The 20,581-nt window shown below is 40.8% G+C and overlaps 1 protein-coding gene across 2 annotated transcripts in view; it reads left to right on the forward strand.

The window, feature by feature from the left end:
• Nucleotides 1-20,581, forward strand: part of ITGA9 (integrin subunit alpha 9) — a 231,951-nt gene that overhangs the window by 113,599 nt on the left and 97,771 nt on the right. For both annotated transcript variants that reach the window (XM_054817092.1, XM_054817093.1), the window contains exons 16-17: nucleotides 6,906-7,061; nucleotides 20,298-20,374. In XM_054817092.1, coding sequence (XP_054673067.1) covers nucleotides 6,906-7,061; nucleotides 20,298-20,374 — 233 coding nt within the window. The remainder of the gene's footprint in view (nucleotides 1-6,905; nucleotides 7,062-20,297; nucleotides 20,375-20,581) is intronic.

A 20,581-nucleotide genomic window follows, 5' to 3' on the forward strand; every position in this document is an offset into this window, starting at 1 on the left:
TTTTTAACCTTTGACATGGAATAGTTACACTACTGATCGCAATCACTTCCATGCCGACATCAGTAATATCTTTGTCACTCCTCAGCTGATAGTGGGAACCCAGATGCGCAGGGATGGTGAGCGCTTATTTAAACTCAGACTGTGACTGTACCCAGCTGGGGCTTGGACTCGCAGCTCTGCCCTCGCTGTCTCAGGGTGTCCTCTCAATTCATGCAGGCTCCTGGGCGTCTGGTGTTTACTTAGCACCAGATTCCTCCAGGATTTGCTTTTTTCTCTCCCACAATGTCTTTCCCATTATCAGTGTTTGCAAAGAGAGGTTCCTGACCTGATGGAAACAGTTGTGTGCTGGAGTAACTCATTTGGGAAGAGGACAAAGAAAGCGCTCCCATTCTTTAAAACGTTAACCCTAAATAACATTTGAGGGTGTGACACCCTGCAAATCCTTTGCTCTTTTTTTTCCTTGCTCTAAACTTTGGGATTCTTCAGAAGCCTCATAATGTTTGAAGTTTGGCAACAAAGACTATTTGCCTGCTTGTTGAATGGTAGCTGTCACAAGATCATAAAAGAAAACAGAAGCATGTATTATTGAAACATCAGGTCTCTGATTGCCTTCATATGCTATTAATTTGACAAAAATTTCACCAATAATGTTGTAAATGAGCTTTTACCAACCAAGTAAACTTCTAGTTCAGCCTCTTCTGAAAAAGAAGTTTGCAGTTGGGTTTCTTCCCCCTTTAACTACGGTAACATCTAAAAAATATATATATAAATATATATATATAAAAAAAAAACCCACTTGCATACAGAATGGAAATGAGATCTTTTCTGGATGATTTTGGCATGACCATGTTTTGTCTGCCTTTGGCGCAATTTTAGCACTGGTTGCAATCTGAAATAAATTGTTACAAGTCCTAGAATATCCTTATCAAAGTAAATGCAGGACAAAGGAAGGCTCTCATGAGGACAGAGGATGTTATTCTTTTGCACACGATTAGTAGAAGGTTGAAAGTATTAACTTGCACTGGGAATTGACACCAAGAGATCTAAACTTGGACTCAATAAGTGTTGCAATATTATATAAGGGTAAGGAAGTTAAGTTGCTCCTTACTCATTTTCAGGTACAAGAATGAGATGTACACATTCATTCATCTGAAATGAGTGGAAATCTATCTTCTAGTTTAAAGTCAATTTGTCTAATTGATATTTTCATTGAATTGCATGGCATTTAAGCCTTGTGTCCTGAATGACTCACAGTTCAGAGATGGAGGCGGAGACAACAGGAGAAGGTAATTCATTTTAAAGTCAAGCACTGTCATCTTATTGATTCATAAGCCATAATGTATGTTTATTAAAATCTACAGCTGATAATTTCATTTGATAAATTGTGGAAGTAGTGGCCTTTGGCTCTGAAGGCTGGTGGGCATTTGAGTCATTTTTGATGTCACTGAACAAGGAACTATTTATCTCTTGGCACCGAGTTGAGGACTTATGTGGTTGTGACCTGCAAGCTGATTAAACTGTTATGCTGGATTAGCATGAGCATGATGTCTTTATACATTTTACAGCATTAATATGTTATCTATTAAATCAGGATTGTCAAATTTATTTTGTGTGTTTTAAGACTGCAAAAATTCCTATAGTCTATTATTAGTGCTTGTTTAAAACTTGAAATAAGTATGTTTAGACTAAAAGTTTCAAGTTGAGTGTTTTAGAAGCCAGGTTCTTGAATTTATTCTTAGTCATCAAACTAAACAGAGCTTGATTCTCAGAAGTACTGAAAAGCTGTGCTGAATTCAGTAAAAGCTCTGGAATGTATGCATGGGTTGATGTCCTCAGGATCAAATCAGAGGCAGTAGAAAAAAGGCCCAACAGATCAGAGAACTTTCCCACAGAGAAAGAGGAATCTCCAGAAAGACACGAACAGGGACGAAAGCAAGGGGCAACCATAGAAGTCACCCTGACGGTTACGTGTATTTCTTCACTTGATGCTGTTGAAAATGATTTCATATTCATTGCTTTAAAGGACCACGTCTCATGCTTTACTCCTGTAGGACTCTTGCTCTAGATCGTGGGGATTATTTACATCTCAATTTATTTCTCAGCCCACTGGCCATAATTAAAAATGGAATTTGGCACTCTACAGACCCTCTGCTGGAGACTTTCACCTTGTAGAAGAAAGGGGATTAGATGTGATGATTTATTGGGCTCATGTACAGTCCCCTGAGTGTACTGTGGCACTGAGCCAAAAGCAAGCTGAAATGATATCCAGTCCTCTCTGGCAATCACTCGTACCGTGAGTAGAGTAAATCCTATCCCTTGACTAAACCCCTTTCTTGTTCCATCCAAATTTGCCCGAGTTCCTGATGTGTGTGGGCTCTTGGTAGCACAAAGTTACAGTTGGAGAAGGCAGTGGCTGCCCGCCAAGGCAGTGTGCCTTTAGGATGTTGGAATCTGTGCCTGTGTTTATGTTGTCACAATGAGCTTTAGGCTGTGCCTATGAAAAGTGCAGAAAATTATTTCTTACAGTCATCACACTCCATCTTCGAGAGGGAACTGGAAATGATGTTCAGAATCACAACTTCAACATTTGATCATTGCTCTGTGATTGCTTTTCAGATTTTTAGGACCTTTTGGTACTAAAGCCAAACAGAAATGCAGTCATAAATCTGGCAGAGGCTTTGCTTGCTTGCTTTCTTCTCCCCTGCTAAGCTAGGAAACAACAAGCAAGAAATATGTGGCCATGCCCAGCTTCTACCACAGTATTTAAAAAATGCATATTTCTTTGATGTTATTAATCTGGGAGAGGAGATGGCAAGCCTGCTCTTTGTTAGGGTGAGCTTTCAGGACCATAGTATCTTTTGAAACATCTCAAAGTGCCTTATTGCTTTCTTAGATGCTCCTCAAAGTGTGCTCTTTTTGGACTCTGAGTTCTTTGTCTTTGCTAGATACTAGTGAGGGATCGTCCTGTATTACCCTGGATAAAAACCTGGCTTGTTCATACCAAAACACCTTTTTCTTCAACTCTGAGTGATGTCATGCAATGTGCCTTGCAGGAAAAGATAAAAGGTCCCTATGAAGGGATACAGCTGGCTAGGACTGTTTCCAATTGCAGGAAGGGACACTGGTGGAAGGGTAATTTACTGGGACTGAAGTGTATTAATTTCTGCAAAAGCCTTATTCTTATGTTCAGAATGAAATCTGATCTGAAAGAGAGGAGAAAAAACCCACCACTGCTTGTGAGAAGGAGAAAACTACATAGAATGGCTGATGGCTTGTGGGAAACCCAGCTTCAGATCCCCAAGCTCATTCAGGCACAATGAAAACTTGCAGCAGTTTAGTGACATCCAGTCTGTACAGAGTGGATATTTATTGCTGTTACCCACTGAACCCTTGTTACATGGTTGTTTCTGTTGATAATGTGAGCTCCTTGGATATTACACTTGCTTTAATGTCCTCCAGATGGTTTTTTCCATTAATGAAGCTGTGCTGTCCATGTGCTATGATTTGCCAGGGATGTTTTTTCATGATGCAGAAGTGTCTTTAACCTTCGACACTTCCCTAGTATCGTGGTGAAAAACAGTGAATGCATGTAAAAGCTGCTTGTGGAAATTATTTCCCTTGACAAATCCACTTCATTAGGGCCATGTAACTGATACGAAAAGCAACACATACAGTTTCCTTTACTTGAAGGATTTTTCAGTGTCTCAAACCTGATTGTCATTGCATCTTTTGACTTCCTTTAAGAAATCAAGAATGCTTAGAAGCAATCTATGGACTGTGTCATGAGTATATGAATCAAGCATTGGAAGCAGTACATTTGCGTAGACTGAAAGAAAAAGAAACTGGGTGTATTTCCAACCTAAAATAGTACTTCTCTAGATGCGTTTGAGCAAATATTCATTATTCTCTTTATGTGCTCACATCCCAGGCAGTCTGTGGTGTACCTGTGAGGCAGAACTGTCTTGTCTTTGTCTTACTGAGGACAAATCCCACAGACTGTCATCTTTGTATATGTAGGATTGTGAGCAGAAGGGACTGAACATGTGGCAAAATTAATAACTGGGTAGCATTCATACTTTCATCCTTAATTAAAGACAAGTGGGTATGTAAAATATATTTCCCCAGGGTTGTGGTGAGGGAATAGCACACATGTAATTAATCTAGCTGCTGGAAGTCACAATTTCACCACTAAAATGAAGCAGAAAGAGACACTGGCCAACAATATGGGCACACTCCAACATTCATTGAAGTCAATGCGAAACTTGTCTTTTGATTTCAAAGGGCATTGGACTGAAGCCTGCAAGATCATATTAAAACACTTAAAAGTCATTAAGCACTTATTCTTGTCATACTACAGTAATAGAGCTAGAAAAACTATAGGTGGATTTTAATTTAACCCACTCCCTGCACTTTTAATTGTTCTGTGTTTACACAGTTGGTTGCATACAGTTGGATTAGGTGGTGACTTGCCTGATGATTTATTGTGTTTCACTGTTGCTGTGTGGTATGCTTTCTATATAGTCTTGTTTCTTTGTACGTGTAGTCTCCTTGTGTGCTGATACAATCCTCACAAGTTACTACATGTGATTTTCTGTGGGAGCAAAGCTTCTGTGAGTTGTAGTATTGTTATTTAGTAATCTTGGTATCATACAACTCCTACACTGAGGGTGGGACTGTAGAAAGGGCTGAAGATGTCAGTGTCTCTTCCCCTGAGGGTATTAGCAGCACTCCAGAGGGTGCATGATCCTTTTTATGGGATGGGAAAAGGGTCACAGAGCTGCCTGCTGCCATCACCACTGCCACTGTGTCTGCGGCTCAATCTGTGTCCATTATTGAGAAAGCACAAACTGCTGCAAGCAATGTATGGCATAGACTTCAGGTGCTCTGGGCTGCTGCTGGGAACAAGGCACTGGCGGGTGTTGGTAGCAAGGGAGGGAATTCAAGGGCTGGCTGGAAGTGTCAGGGTGCAGGAGGGTAAATGTCATCCAACCTGGTCTCTGCTGATTTGGGAATTTGGATAGCCACTGATCTTTGTCTGATTTCAGAGATCTGTGGCCAGTCAGCATATTAGAGAGAGCAAATGGTTGCCTTGAAACAGACCAAACAGGGTGCTTGGAAAGCCAGTTAGTGCCCAGATTTCCCACATCTGGAAGATGCAGTTTGAATTGCATTGCATCTCAGTTACTTATTGTGGTTGGCAGGCTGTGTTCAGAGAAGCCCACTAACTGATGCAAGGCAAAGTTGAGAGTTGGCCCATTTGAAGATTTGTTGTGCTTACTTATGGTATTTATTTATTGCCTCAATTTCATCTGCACTGAATTCACACTAAATTTTTAAGTAGATAAAACTTAAGAGGAATGTTTGCCTATGAAAAGGTATGGCATTTGCCACTTATGTTTTCTGGTAAATTGGATTTTGGAAGTTGGGAATGAATAGAGCAAAGTGAGCATTTTGTCCTTGCACAGCAAACTGGCTTTAGGCATTGCATGTTATGACAAACAATATGAGTTTTGTGGCTTGGGCTCTAACAACAAGAAAAGGTAGTCAATAATAAGGATTCATCCCATCAGACAAATAATGTGGCACCATTTAATTAGAATCATAGAATCATTTAGGTTGGAAAAGATCTTTAAGATCATCAAGTCCAACTGTTAACCTAACGCTGCCAAATCCACCACTAAACCATGTCCCTAAGCACCACATCTACACATCTTTTAAATACCTCCAGGCATGGTGACTCAACCACTTCCCTGGGCAGCCTGTTCCAATGCTTCACAACCCTGTTGGTGAACAATTCTTTCCTACTATCCAATCTAAACCTCCCCTGGCGCAACTTGAGGCTGTTTCCTCTTGTTCTGTTGCTTATTACTTGGGAGAAGAGACCAACACCCACCTGGCTACAACCTCCTTTCTGGGAGTTGTAGAGAGGGATAAGGTCTCCCCTCAGCCTCCTTTTCTCCAGGCTAAACAACCCCAGTTCCCTCAGCTGCTCCTCCTAAAACCTGTTCTCCAGACCCTTCACCAGCTTCATTGCCCTTCCTTGGACACGCTCCAGCACCTCAATGTCTGTTTTGTAGTGAGCGGCCCAAAACTGAACACAGTACTCGAGGTGCGGCCTCACCAGTGCTGAGAACACGGGGACAATCACTTCCTTAGTCCTGCTGGCCACACTATTGTTGATACAAGCCAGGATGCTGTTGGCCTTCTTGGCCACCTGGGCACGCTGCTGGCTTATATTCAGCCTGCCTCATAATTCATCTGGTAAAAAGCCTAGAAACTGAAAAACTTTATTCCTTTATATACTGAAAGTGTTACTGCACTGAGAATGGGGGGAGTTGAGTTTTGCTTTCAGAACCATGCTGGAAGATGGCTTTTCTTGCCCCTCCATGTCTGTAGCCTTGTTTTATAGACAAATTGGAATCTTTAGCTATTCATTTATTTTATTGATATTGCAAAACAACAAAGCAAGGTGAAGTTTTCTTTTAATGGGTGGAGCACACTGGAGGTAACCTCAATCAAAGACCAGGATTTAGAAACCCCAGAGCTGAAGATTTACTCTTTGCTTCCACATTGTGCAGGACTAATGAAAACACATCCTAATTTATTTTATAAGAAAATGTCTTGATTTTATTGAAAAACAGTTGGTCTATAGGTGTGGTGAATATGCCAGCAATCCAGTGGAACCACAAGTAGGTCCCAAAAGAATAACTGGTTTTTTGTTGACTACTTTTTAATCTTCTGACTTACGTTGGTACAATATGCTTACTCCTGTTTGGCACAGGAGTAGAGAAGCCTGCTTCCCGTCTGCAGTGTTGAATACAAAAATTAATTAATTGTATAATTATCGTATATAAAAAAATCTACTTGCCTGTATGCATAGGTAAAATCTCTGGTTTCTTTTACAGAAAAGAGTCAAAGACGTCATATCTCCAATTGTATTTGAAACTGCATACAGCCTTGGGGAACACGTGATAGAAAGAGGAAAAGAGGACAAGGAACTACCTGCTCTCAAGCCCATTCTCCGTTGGAAGAAAGGACAGAAAATAGCACAAAGGAATCAGGTCAGGTTTGGACTACATTATTTCCCTAGAAGGCCGGTGGCTCTGTCTGATCCTGAACTGACAGCAGAAGCAATTGCCAAGCTCTGGGTCATTTGTACAGTCCCTACTATTGCTGATGTCAGTGCTTCTCCATGATGTAGTAAAGATGTGCTGACAAGGTTGGGCAGCACAAAGTGAGGTCACTTGCTTGTTTCAAGGTGCTCGTGCTGTAAAGGAGGAGACTGAATTAAGGAAGGGATGAGACAGCTCCTGCTCCTTCTGGTTCTTCCCTTTTCTTAGGAGGTTCTTGTGAAAGCCTTGGCCTTGGCTTTTTTTCCAGGCTTCATCAGTGCTAGAGAGACAGGGCTGGCTCCAGGAGGGCACACAGGAGCTTGCCCCTCTCCATAAGGGGATAACAGTGGACAAAAAGAAAATTTTTCCTGGCCCATCATCCTCTTTTCTTGAGGGCTCCTCACATCAAGTCATGTGGCAGGAGAAACCTGCTCCTGCTGCTGTTACTGCAGGACATGCTATGATGAAATAGAATGGTTTTGTTTCAGAGAAAGTAAAGTGTAGATGCAGCCGTATATTTGTTAGGATCCTATTTTCCTCTCCTGCAGTACAGAAAACCCTTTTGTGTTTAATTCTGGTGAGAGCAAGAGAATTCCCTTAATTTTGAAACACTTGTCATTTAGAGAGATCCTTCCTCCCCACCCCCAAATTGTTCCCTAAGGAAATGAAGCGTATGTGATTATGCCGCCTTTCTTATATGTCTGTCATGACCTCACTAGTATCTTTGGAAAATGGTGGCCAATTTTGTTAGGTTTTAACAGGAGTGATCATGACAGTGCTTATGAAGATATTAAATGCCTTCAGGGTTCATGAAAGCAGGCAGTTATGCCAAGGAGAGAGATCCCATTAGTGACCTTTTGAAAGACTGTAGTTTGAGTACGGTCCTTGTAGGTACAGGACAGTCTGCTGAGGAAGGAGCCTGCAGGACAACTCAACCTCCCACCGTGCCAGCACCAGAGCATCCAACCGTAAAGCTCAAGGCTCCACAGGGAAAACAGACTTCTTCTGTGGCTTGCAAAACTTCTTGTGTGTCAGAATTGCAGGATAATTTAGTCTGGAAGGATGTCTGTAGATCCAGTTCCTTGCTCAAAGCAGAGCCAACTTAAAAGTTAGATCAAGTTGCTCAGGGTTGCATCCAGTCAGGTTTATTTTCCAAAGCATGCTTACAGAGTTATGAGCTGGCATTGCATCTGAATAGGAAGCTTTTTTTAAAAAAAACCCACAAAAAAAACCTGTGAAAAGTCTGTCTGGAGTCTGAGGCTTTTAGCGGTGGATTGTTAGATCTGGTTTTTAACCCTGGGAAGTTCGTATCTATTAAGTGATGTTTGCATCATCATCTGTAACATTACTTTCTGATGCTACTCATAAGGATATGTTATTGTGCTGAAATTGCAGGTCCCTGAATGCTACTCAAAAAAATAACTAAAATGCTTAAAGAGATATGCTTTGTCATATACCTAAATGTTTTGAAATGTATTTGGCTATACTCCTTGTACTTAAAGAAATGAGTATTTCTTCAAGTATGCTTTATTTTTATAAATGTATGAATGAAAGATGCTTCTAAGAATTACTTATTTTATATGAAGAGGGATTGTGTGGCTGGTAAGTATCTGAATGCTGTATCGTTGCAAACATTGTGATGGGAATTCGTAGAGAGCTTTGGAACTTGAGCGGTGTGATGAAAACTTGAGTGTTACATGAATGAAACTGCTTGGATGTTTTACTACTGGGTTTAGACTCAAAAGGTCACATCTTGCCCTGCAGGCATAGTCTCAGATCAATATTAAAATACCTACATGCTGAGATTATAGAGAAGAAACAAAAATATGTTGGGAATTTCCCTGAGTTGTTTTCTTGTGTAATTTGGATGAGAGGGAGCCAGTTTAACAATCCCTTTCCATTTGCTTTCCAGATGTTGTTCACTTAGCTTAGTAAGAAAAGGATTTTGACATGGGGTGTGCCTGCAAGTGTGCTTTCAGCTAAGGAAGTGGGCAGAGCTTCAGAGTTAGTGTGGCAGTCAGTCATGGTGACAAAGCCCTGATGGAGTAGCCTTGAGGCATGGTGGCGGGTCCTCAAAGACTGATTTCATGGGAAAATCAGAGCACAGTGTTCTCTTTCAGGATTCTTGTCATCTTGCAAGTAGAAATTGTTTTTAAAGGCCAAAAGGGATAGTAGGAACCAAAGTTTATGTAATAAAGGATTTACATCTTCAAAGAACCTAATGATTCTGCAGGGACCTTACATTTTGGAAGTCCAAATTCAAGACAGATTTAGTGGGCTCTGTTTTCAGAAGATACAGCATGGGTGAGGGCAGATGAACAAGCTTTAGTGTTAGTGCTAGTACTGAAGTATTTAAATACAGCTAGCGGTCTGTGGTTTTCAAAAGCCCTAGATCCTATTAATGCAATAAGAAGTGGCATTTTGAAATCAGAAGTGTTGCATCCGTTGCTTCGAGGCACTCTTAAGATAGTGTTAGAGATTGACGCTTTGCTAAAAAGCACAAGTGTCTGATTTTTATGAATGTATGCAGGAGAAGAAACTGAAGTAGTGAATAGCTGTAGAAATGGGAGGGAGCCATGACTGGGCAGGAGAGAGGGAGTCTTCCTTCTTTCAAGATCCTACTGCAGGTCTGCTAGACCTACTTGAAAAGCCACACATCTTACAAACATGTGGGCTTTACAGTCACCTAGATACAATTTTATTTAAACTAAAGTGATGTTAAGGCTGAAGTGATCACTTTCATTAGGATTTCAGTTTGTTTTTCATGAACCAGATGTTCCCTGAATGCATGTATGACTTCCAAGAAGAGTGTACAGCCCTATGCCTCACAAACGAGGTAGGAAAGCCATTAAGTGGCCTCTTGACATGAGAAATATTATATTGAGTATACAAAGTTCTTCATGGTGCTTTGATCCAATGCATTAAGGAGTCAGCTTAGAAATAGTATTCATGGAGACCCACCAGCAGGAAGGTGTATCCCTCTCTGATGACATAATCACAGAAAAGGATTTTGTTGGATATTCATCCTTTAAATCACTATTATACTGCATATGAGAGAACAGCGTGGTCTCGTACCACCACTTAAGACCAAAGCAGAGCTACAGTAGTAAAGGATGTATGATTTCATTCAAAATGCATTTATTTATTGGTCACCTTTATTTTAAAAGAATGCAAGTTTTACTGTAAGGCAGTGCAAAATGCTAGCATTTAAACAAACAAAACCCAACAAAACAAAACCTTGACTGTTCAGTGAAGGAGACTGCTTGTATTCCTAAATGAACTGTGCTTGAAACAATCAAATATGGTATATTATTCAAATTTCTGATTCATTTAAAGAAAAGGATCTTAACTGAAATTTCCAAAGGAAAAGCATGCAATTGTGGAACTTCATGTAATGGCCATTTTTCTTGTAAGCAAAGAGGCTCTGATACTTCAAAATGTAGTAATAATGTAATTAAACTGGCCTGAGGGACTATTCAGCCCAGGATAGAGTAACAGTTGATTTCTTAGGGACTTAATTATTTTTTTCATTCTTGTGTATGCTCACCAGAAACTATGGTTGCTATAGCTTGGTGTAATTATTTGTGGTAGCAAAAGCAAATACTTAAGGGTTAGTGACATGTCTATTGATAGGTGCCTTGGCAACTCGTACAGTTGTTGGGTGGAGACTGGCTGCATGGAGATTATAACTTTCCAAGTTGTAAGTGGCTAGCCAGCTCAGTTTTGCTCAAACAGAAAATCTCTTATGGGTCAAGATTGGGTGGGAGGGGGAAGAAACATTCTATTTTTTGAGTGTGTATTATGAACTTTAAAACTTCCCACCCTGAGGAAGACTTTTCATTAGCTTCTTTGTTGCCTCCCAAATCCAGTTGCTACCTCCATCCACTGGAAAAAACTAGTAAGTCTTCTTACTTCAGGGAAATTAATGTGTATTTAGAACTTGGTTTGGCTTAGTTCGTTGTAAGTGGTTTGTACTATAACATTTATTTTTGTATACCCACTGTATAAATACATGTCAACCAAGAAAGAGAAAGATCTCTTGCCAAATACAGTGGGGTTTTGTTCCTAGTAGTATCCAGTAATGTATCTTAGAGTTCAAAATGTGGTATGCTTGAATTCTGCCTGTTCTAAATACTGTAATAAAATCACCTGCTGTTATGGGGATGGAGACACCATTTTGTTATAGGAAAATATTCTCAGTAGATTTAATTGCGTCAGTGTCTTCAGGACTTCAGGAATGGTCTGCCATAAAACTGCTTGTAAGTTATAAGAAGAGACAAAAAATGTTTAGGACGTTCTGTTCCCAGCTGTGCCACTAACTTGCAGTGAGAATTTGGGTACAGTTCTGCACCTCCAGGTGACTGAGGCTGCACATCTCTGGTATAAACTTCACCTTTTTAAAGCAGAGGACTGTTTTTTGGAAATACTTGTTTCTGAAAAGCTGGTTAAGTATTTGCACATAAATTAGCTTAGTTGGCAGGTATGAGAAAGTCTAGGATGATTTTTATGGAGCTGGATTATGTGCACCTTTAGTGATTTTTTGGTTTGGTGCACAAATAATGCCATTCTCTATTTTAAAACATGCCCACATACCCCCAGTCTCATACTGAGGACAAAGCAATGACATATCATAGAATCATAGAATGGTTTGGGTTGGAAGGGACCTCAAAGATCATCTAGTTCCAACCCCCCTGCCATGGACCACATTGCCCAAAGCCCCATCCAACCTGGCCTTGAACACTTCCAGGGATGGGGCCTCCACAACCTCTCTGGGCAACCTGTTCCAGTGTCTCACCACCCTCATAGTAAAGCATTTCTTCCTTATATCTAATCTAAATCTACCCTCTTTTAGTGTAAACCCATTACCCCTTGTAGTATCACTACACTCCCTGATAAACAGTCCCTCTCCATCTTTCCTGTAGGCCCTCCTCAGGTACTGGAAGGCCGCAATTAAATCTCCCTGGAGCCTTCTCTTCTCCAGGCTGAACAATCCCAACTCTCTCAGCCTGTCCTTATAGGAGGGGTGCTCCAAGCCCTCTGATCAGCTTCGTGGCCTCCTCTGGACTCTCTCCAACAGCTCAACGTCACTCCTGTACTGGGGCCCCCAGAGCTGGATGCAGTACTCCAGGTGGGGTCTCACAAGAGCCGAGTAGAGGGGCAGGATCACCTCCCTCGACCTGCTGGTCACGCCTCTTTTGATGCAGCCCAGGACACGGTTGGCTTTCTGGGCTGCAAGCGCACACTGCCGGCTCATGTTGAGCTTCTCATCAATCAATACCCCCAAGTCCTTCTCCTCAGGGTTGCTCTCAATCCATTCTCTGCCCAGCCTGTAGTTGTGCTTGGGATTGTGCCGACCCACGTGCAGGACCTTGCACTTGGCCTTGTTGAACTTCATGTGGTTCGCACAGGCCCACCTCTCAGGACAGGCTGAAATATAGTGTCCATACACACAGCATGTTCTTGGTTTGTCAGTGGTGCCTTCTCGAGAGCAGAGATCCCTGTCTGCCTGCTTGAGTCAGGTCATGTCTCTGCCAGCAAACTGAGCTGTGCCTGGGGCGTTTCTAGGCATTGTAATGACATCTCTACCCTGGTAAGCTGCTGGAACGGCTCTTGGCACGATTTTAGCCTGTGCCAACTACTGCAAACCATTCCCAGGCATGAGTCAGGAATTAGGATGCTCCTGTTTTGGAGGCCAGGGCAGTTTAATTTACTGGTACAGCTGAAGCCTCAGTACCTTAGTACACCTGTCAGTAGCTGGATAGGTGGAAAGTGTGAAGATTAATTGACTTGTACCCAGGCACATAGGAAATCTTTGGGAGACTGCAGGAGTCAGCCTAATTGCCATGTACTAGATGAAAGGCCTGGCCACTAAACTCTCCTTCCTCCTTGGGCTGAGTAAGCTCCCAAATTATCTTCTGCGTTTATTCTTGCAGAGATCCACTGTATGCCACCCTTCCTGCCTAACTGCCGTTGTTCTCCCTTCAGTTGGGGTGGGATTGCTGAAAGTGATCATTTCCACTCCTCCCTCTGCCACCCCTTTGGTGGTGTCTGTCATTTGCTCTAGACAAGTTTGGTCAGAGTCGGTGCTGAACTGGCAGGGACTGGGTGCTGTTCATGCCAGGAAATCTGGAAAGGGCCCACCCTGAGCATGTACTGGATTAGGCTGAGTATTGTATTTGCCTACTTTTTTGTTGTTGAATGGCAATAAAGAGGAAAGATTTACAAGTCTGGAAGAGATTCAGAACTGAGCAAGAACAGCAGGTGTCCAGATGTATTGTACCTCTGAAATGTTTATAATTAGCAAACTCGCTGAAGTAAGAATGAGTGGAAATCAGTGCCTCTGATGGTATGCATGTTTCTTAAGCAATGACAGGCTTGGCCAGTAATTGTCCAACTTGTTCATATCCCTGTTTAACAGTAGAGGAAAAGCAACATAACTGAGAATGCGTATGACATGGTTTAATCCCCAGGTTTAGATGTCATGGGCTTCCTAAAGAACAATAGCCAATATCATATGCCAGTGCTAATATACACATGAACACACACACATATATATATAAACCTTCATGTCTTGGCGTATGTGCTAGGGGAGGGTCAGACTACAGGATGATCCTGTCTTTGGTGGTAGGATGTGAATTATCTGCTTTAGTTTACAAGTTCTTCAAATAAATAAGTAGAGAAGGGAGAGGTGATCATGTAAGTGTTTGCAAGCTGAACCCTAACTTAAAATCCTATTGTCATTATTATGCTTTTATATTTTTAATGACACAATTGTCTGATGAGTAACAGAAGTTTTTACTCTTGTGTTAAAACGTTTAAGTATAAAGGCATACTGGGTGAAGAAGATTCATCTTATACAGTTCTACTTTTAGTAGTAGAAATAAGGAGGTTTAGAGTAGAAAATGTTCTCAAGTATCATTAAAGAACCCTCCTGAGATGACATAATTGAATTATTCTGTAGTCATCCAAAATAAATGGAAGACCATTTAAGACAAGACAGGAAATATATTGAGAAATGTGCTACAGAAATCCATCCTATAATGGTATTAGGAGATGGGATAGTTAACCCAATAGGTCTTTCCCTTCTATTGTTCTATGAATTTATAAGGTCTGAAATCTTGTAAAATGAGAACACTATTTGGGTGATTTGAACTGTAAATGATTTAAAAAAGAAAAAAATTGCCTCAGTCTGAAAAAGGAGTGAGTCAAACTAGAAATCTAATAAAACTGAAAGGCTAGGGGCATATTTCTATTGCCACCAGTTGTAATTCTTCACCCCAGGAGAATACAAGGACAAAAGATTGCATTGTTAAATCCACTCACTGCTGTGAGGAATAACTAATACATGCGCTTATTAATTTATGCTTGCCTTCAATAGCTAACAGGTTTCATGCCTGGTCTTTTTTAAACAGCTGATTTCATTTGGGAGTTCCTGTTCCCCTTATATTTGAGTGTCCTCTATCCTTTTTAGCTTGGTGTTCCAGCCCAGTTTTTAAAATAACTGAAAGCAGGATGCAGCTGAAATAGAGGAGAAATAATTGTATTTGACCTTAAATGTCTTGACAAATGGCAATGTGATAGTCATGAGCCATTGGCCCAGAGTTTTCACTCAGTAAAGTGGATGAATTCCCCTGTAGCCTTCCCCAGCTGGAGAAGTTCAGTTTACATGGTTGCACCCTTACTAGTATAGTAAAACAATTATTACTGGCCAGTTTCTGTTTTCTTATACTAATGCACTATAAATGAGCATCTGTTTCTTTGCATGAAGACGTGCTCTGACCAAGTCTACATGGAGCTGGGGGAGCTTGCTAGCTAACCTTGGTCCCCTGCACCACGCGGTCCTGGCATGGCTCTCTGGTTTCATAGCAGGATTCTTTTGAATGCTTATCACTCCCCTGGTATTCCTGCCTTTGTTGTGTGTTCACTCCGCCACTCACTAGGGGTATTGTGGAAATCATGTGTTCTTATTTTAGCCGGCACATCTGATGAAATCCTGGAAAGTTTTTCACCAAATTAATTGCATTTCTAGTGGGAATTTAAATCAGCCATTTTGCACATGGCTCAGCAGGATATAAGAATGGACCATTTCCATGAGTACTATAGTGAAGTATGGGATGTCTAGGGAGAGCCAGTCACTATTTCTTTTTCTGTGGTCAATAGATCCATAACTAAGAGCTTTATTTTGCAGGCAACTTGAAAATTTAAAGACAAAGTAAAGGTCTAAAATCAGGCTCCTGTGTCTACATAGGTCTTTTCCAACTTAAATGATTCTACAATTCTCTATTTAGGCACATTAATATCTGAGTCATTGATTTGTAAAGCTATAAACCAGAAAATAGTTCCTAGAAAAGGCAGTCAGATTTGCCTACAGCTCAGTACTAATGAAAATTGGATCACATATCCTGGTCCCTAAATAAGGACCCAGGAACCCAACTTCACCAGATAACATAATAATAGCCATATAGCATCAAGATCTAAAAAGTAAAGAATTATTAGACTAACAAACTCCCTTATCCTGCATCCTTTAAATAGATGTGCTTTTGTGTTACTAGCATGATCTAATTGCTAAGTCATCCCTTCACATATCATAGGGTATGGTGACATTTTACAGGAAATCAGTGTAGAGATTGGAATACTGTATTGTTAACACAGATTATTTTGCATAACCCAAGTTATCCTGCTGAAGTATGTGATACAGTTTATGAAGGTAAAGGAATGCATCCTTGGTTCCTGAATGCCAGCTCTGCCACATTTTGAGGCGCACTGTCAACTTCTTGTGGCCTGATATGTGAGGAAGTAGTTAAAGGCCTGATCTAGAACGAATCACTATTCTCTTATTCAGAGCATAAACCAGCATGCTTTCAGGGGTTATTTTAAGAATCCTATTTCTCCCCCTTCTCTTCAAACATTGTCCTTCAGCTGTCACTTTCCCTCTTCTGTGAAAGGATGGGCACAATTCTTACTGGAACACAGTACCGGCAACCTCTCAAATTCTGGATTACACATTTTGGCAACAACCTGAAATTTCCATGTGCTTCCCTGAATTTTGGGAGGTTAAACGTCTTGAAATATTTTTTTCTTTCTTTATTGGATGATTTCCAGTATTTTCTGTGGGCAGGAGTGCCATAAACACAGGGGGGTTTTTTTGTTGTCTCTGTTTCCTGTTCTCTTCTCTACTCCCAGAAACAAAAATGTGTTTAATCGTAGATAGCCATTGAAAGAAGGTGAAGCAATTTAGCAAGCCAGGTTTGAAATCCCAGATTGCCTTTGCCTGAGTGGAGAGTTGTGACCATTAGGCTGAAGCCAGGCTCCTTCTTGCTTGTTTTACCTCCTAGCAGCATTCCTTAGCAGTCCACCATCAGCAGGAGGGGAAAGGAGAATATCTTCACCCCCACTATCCAGCAGCTTTGTGCTTAGAATGCCTTAGGATGCAGGCCTTCATCCTCCTCCTACTTCCTGCAACAGAGGACTGTACATTTACCCCTGGCCTTTACCACAAAATACGGAATATAATCAAGTGGCAGAGTGGACACAAAAGTACTTGCTTTGAGGCCCTGATCTGAGGGCCTGTCTAGACACATCCTCTTCCTTATCAGCTGGCTCTGTCTCTCCTTACTGTACATTTAATTGCATACAGATGTGTCTATTCAGTCCTTATGATGAGTATGTCTTAATGTAGGCTTTTTGAGTTAACCTCTGGAGGACACAGGCAACATCCATCTCCACTAACCTTTCATTCCTTGACCTCCCAAGAAGCATCATCTTTTCTAGGCAGAAAAGTTGCCAGGCAGAATTTGACAAAACTGTTCTTGCCCAGGGTGTTTGGTAGCCTGGTGGGAACCTCTGTGGAGCAATTCTCCATAGCTGCTGGGTTCTGTGCAGCAGGGGAGAGCACAGAGAGGAGTTGTGAACCCAGGAAGCACTGAATTTGCTCTGTGCTTTGCTGTGGATCTGGTGATTGCAGGAAGTCTGACAGACTCACTGTGCATGCACTTTACATTAGCTTTGTGTTTGTACAGTAAAGATGTGTCCTAGATACATTGAGGTTATCCTGTCCCTGCTACTGAGCACACAAATATATATTTCTCTCTCGGAAATGCCAGACAGAATTGTGGTGGCCTTGAGATAAGAGATGCAGCTGTGTTTCTCATTCAGGACAATTTTTGCCCCTTCCCCCCAACTTGAATTTTTTCTTGTATTTCTTATGTGAAGAAGCTTCCTGACCATCTCTGATACACCTATTCAAAGCTGTGAGGTACTTGGTACTATATAAGAGGAACCCAGTAAGAATCAATTGAACTTCAGTAAAGCCACTGTTCAGAATTTCTCCCTTTCACTTTGGGTAATAGTAACTGCAAAAATTATGAAGTGTTTCCACAGTGCAATGAATTTGTCTTGTTCTACTTCCCTTTTTCCAGTTCTGGATACAGCCTATTGGTTCAACACTTTTAATATGTAAAGAGCTCTATAAATCCCTAAAACTGGTATCGTAAAGATGAAACCAATTTAAAGATTGCTTAGAGTTAAAATGAGTGATTACATTGTAGTTGGACCTGTGCATATTCCACTGTTCTAACAACATGCAGTGTTGAGTTAGGTACAGTGTCTGGCCCAAAGAAATCACAGCCCAAGTAGACCAAGTAAGGGCACAGTAACAGAATGTATAAGCAGTGTTCACAAATGTTATGATGACTTACAGTGTGTTTACTCCTTAATTCTTTAGGAGGGATTTGAACAGGCAAAAATTATTCAACTGGAAAGGCAGAACCAGCAACAGACTGGGGGAAGGGGAGGCTCCAGATAGCAGAGAATAAAATGGAGGAAGTAGATTGACTGTGAGAAGCCACAGGGCTGAAGGTCTAGCAGGCACACAAAGAGGGGAGGTGGAGTATAGTCATGGCAATGTCTATTCAGACCAGAGAAACAGTGGAAAATAGCAAAATAATCCATAGATGTCATTAGCCCGCAATGGAAGTGGGCTGCTGAACCAGCTGTGGCTGTATCGATGGGTCCTAGCAGCTGGCTGGACTGGAAATCCTTTCTTCACCTCAAACCTGAATGGGTTCAAAATCCTTCACAGAAGCAAAGGGTTCACTCCTACACAATTATGGATCTGGGGATTCATCATCCTTATTTCTTTCTCCCATCCCAGTGCTGTGTAGGAATTTGGGTTTCTATGGCGTAATGAAAAGCTCCTAATGTATTTCAAAGTAGCTTGCTGTGTAGTGCATGGTGTGATGGAAGAGATACATGCTCAGTAGTTTTGTTCATTCTTTTGAAGACCTGCAACTATAGATTTAGTAACAATATTCCAAGATCATTAGGTAGTTACTTAAATGTACTTACGGTACTTTATTCTTTGAAACATGCAGGTCATATCTTTAATCATTCTGGTCTCTTTGCCAAGATTTCTGCAATGCAAATAAGGGAAACTCTCAGGCAAGAATATTTTTACAGTTTATTTTTATTTCTCCTCTGAAGGTCAAATAGTCTTTCCTATATATAGCTACTACGTTGGTTGAGTATTAATTCTGAGGACTCTTGAGACTATACCTCTAAAACGTGACATGTTTTGAGAGGGATACTTTCACCGGTTCCTGTCTCAGGGCTATTCTTGTCCTTTGGTGTGGTAGTCTTTATTAAGGAGGAAGGGTAAGTTCAGCCCTTGTCTTTAAATCCTCAGCAATTTCCACTTCTGAGATTCTGAGAAACCAAAAGGTGGGAAAGGAAAATAAAGGGGCAACATAAATACTCCCAAATGAACTGGCCACTTCCCATCTTTCTTCATTTTGCAACTCAGTACAACCAACAGCATAGTTTGATATCTACTAGTCCAACACCAATTAACTTCATAAAGGTCCACTCCTTTTTGAAGAGCTCTGACAATATAGAAAAAGGAGAGCAAGCTGCCTCCTTAGCCAAGAGTCTTCCTGGAGAGACAAGGACTAGAAATCTCTATGCCCTCTGGGCTTAAGATGCAAAGTCTTTCTCCAGTGCAGATATAGTTGGGTAGAGCTCTTCAAAAATGTACTGTATCTTCCTGCCCCACCCTGCGCCCTGAGTCTCTCCAACCCCATCTGACCATTATCTATGTCCTGCACAATTTGCTCTACCTCTGCATTTAAGATTGAAATATATTTACTTTAGTTATAAAAGTCACGGAGCCAAGCCTGCAGAAAGGAATATTCATATTAAAGGAAGAGACCAGTGGAGTGTCAGGTTTCCTAACTGAGCAGTGTTGGCAACCCTCATTTTGGGCATTCGTCCTTTGAATATTTGGTAAGCTGAAGAGCATTACTACTCTGAAAGAATGAATCTTCTAGCCTGAAAAGTCTAGTCATCTGTTCAGAAAGGTATTGGTCTCTGTTCTTAACAGCAGGGGAAAGTAAACATAATCTTTACACCATTTAGGTTTCTTGGAGGACAGGAACGTGTTTAGCTATGACAAACTCCCACAGATATTTGCATAGGCTCCTAGACTTCCCATGTATTCCCCTTCTTTTTGCTGCTTAAATAGCATGCCTGTGTCTAGTGGTATGTTGTCCTTCCACAGTTCCTAGGTTTATCAATCTGTTAAATTTCATAAATTATAGTCTTTACCAGAGTTCACAAGATTGACAGTGGTTCCATTATTTGAAGCTATCACTGGTACATAACATAAGTCTGTAATTTTCTGTTGCTTGAAGAACAGTAGAAATGTTTTCTACCATACATAAAATCTCAAAAAAAAAAAAGTTTAATTCTTTATCTTTAATATAGACTAGTGAATCTCTTTGGTGCATGATTTCCTTACTGCAATTCTTAGGACTAAAAATAGTTTCATAAATAGTTTATTTTCTGTTTCATTTTCATGCTCATGTGTAGGGACAAGGAATAAGAGTGCCAGAAATATTGTGAGAGCAGTAATTCTTGTCAGATGAGAAAACCTCTGAGTGAGTCTGGTTTTGGCAAAACTTCTTGTTCAGTTAGAAGAGCATAAAAATGGTTCTGATGAAGATGAGATTTGCCTGCCCTTGAGTTTCCCTAACACTCACACCATATATTACTGTATCACAGATTTTGGTGTGTTTGTTTTGTTGTTACTGTTTGGTTTGTGTTTTTTTTTCATCCAAGCATGTTCCTTCTTTGAATTTTGATCTTACTCTTTTCATGCTGTAACAGGTTTTTTTCCTCTGTTTTTCACAGACTGTTTTTGAGAGGAACTGTCAATCTGACGACTGTGCTGCTGATTTGAAACTTCAGGGTAAATTATTGCTGTCTAGGTGAGTAGGCACACTTGGTGAACTTTTTTTTTCTTTTTCTTTCTTACACAGTAGTATGCTATTCATTTTATGTAAGATGGCATTGAAAAATCAAAATAAACACAGACATTTTATATCCAGAGTAGAAGAATGATGACAATGATACCACGTTTAGTTCAGAAAGTTCTTGAGCTGTACACAGAATCTATTCCTGTGGTGGTGAGCTCT

Source organism: Grus americana, chromosome 2, assembly GCF_028858705.1.
Source record: "Grus americana isolate bGruAme1 chromosome 2, bGruAme1.mat, whole genome shotgun sequence".
Taxonomy (NCBI): Eukaryota; Metazoa; Chordata; class Aves; order Gruiformes; family Gruidae; genus Grus; species Grus americana.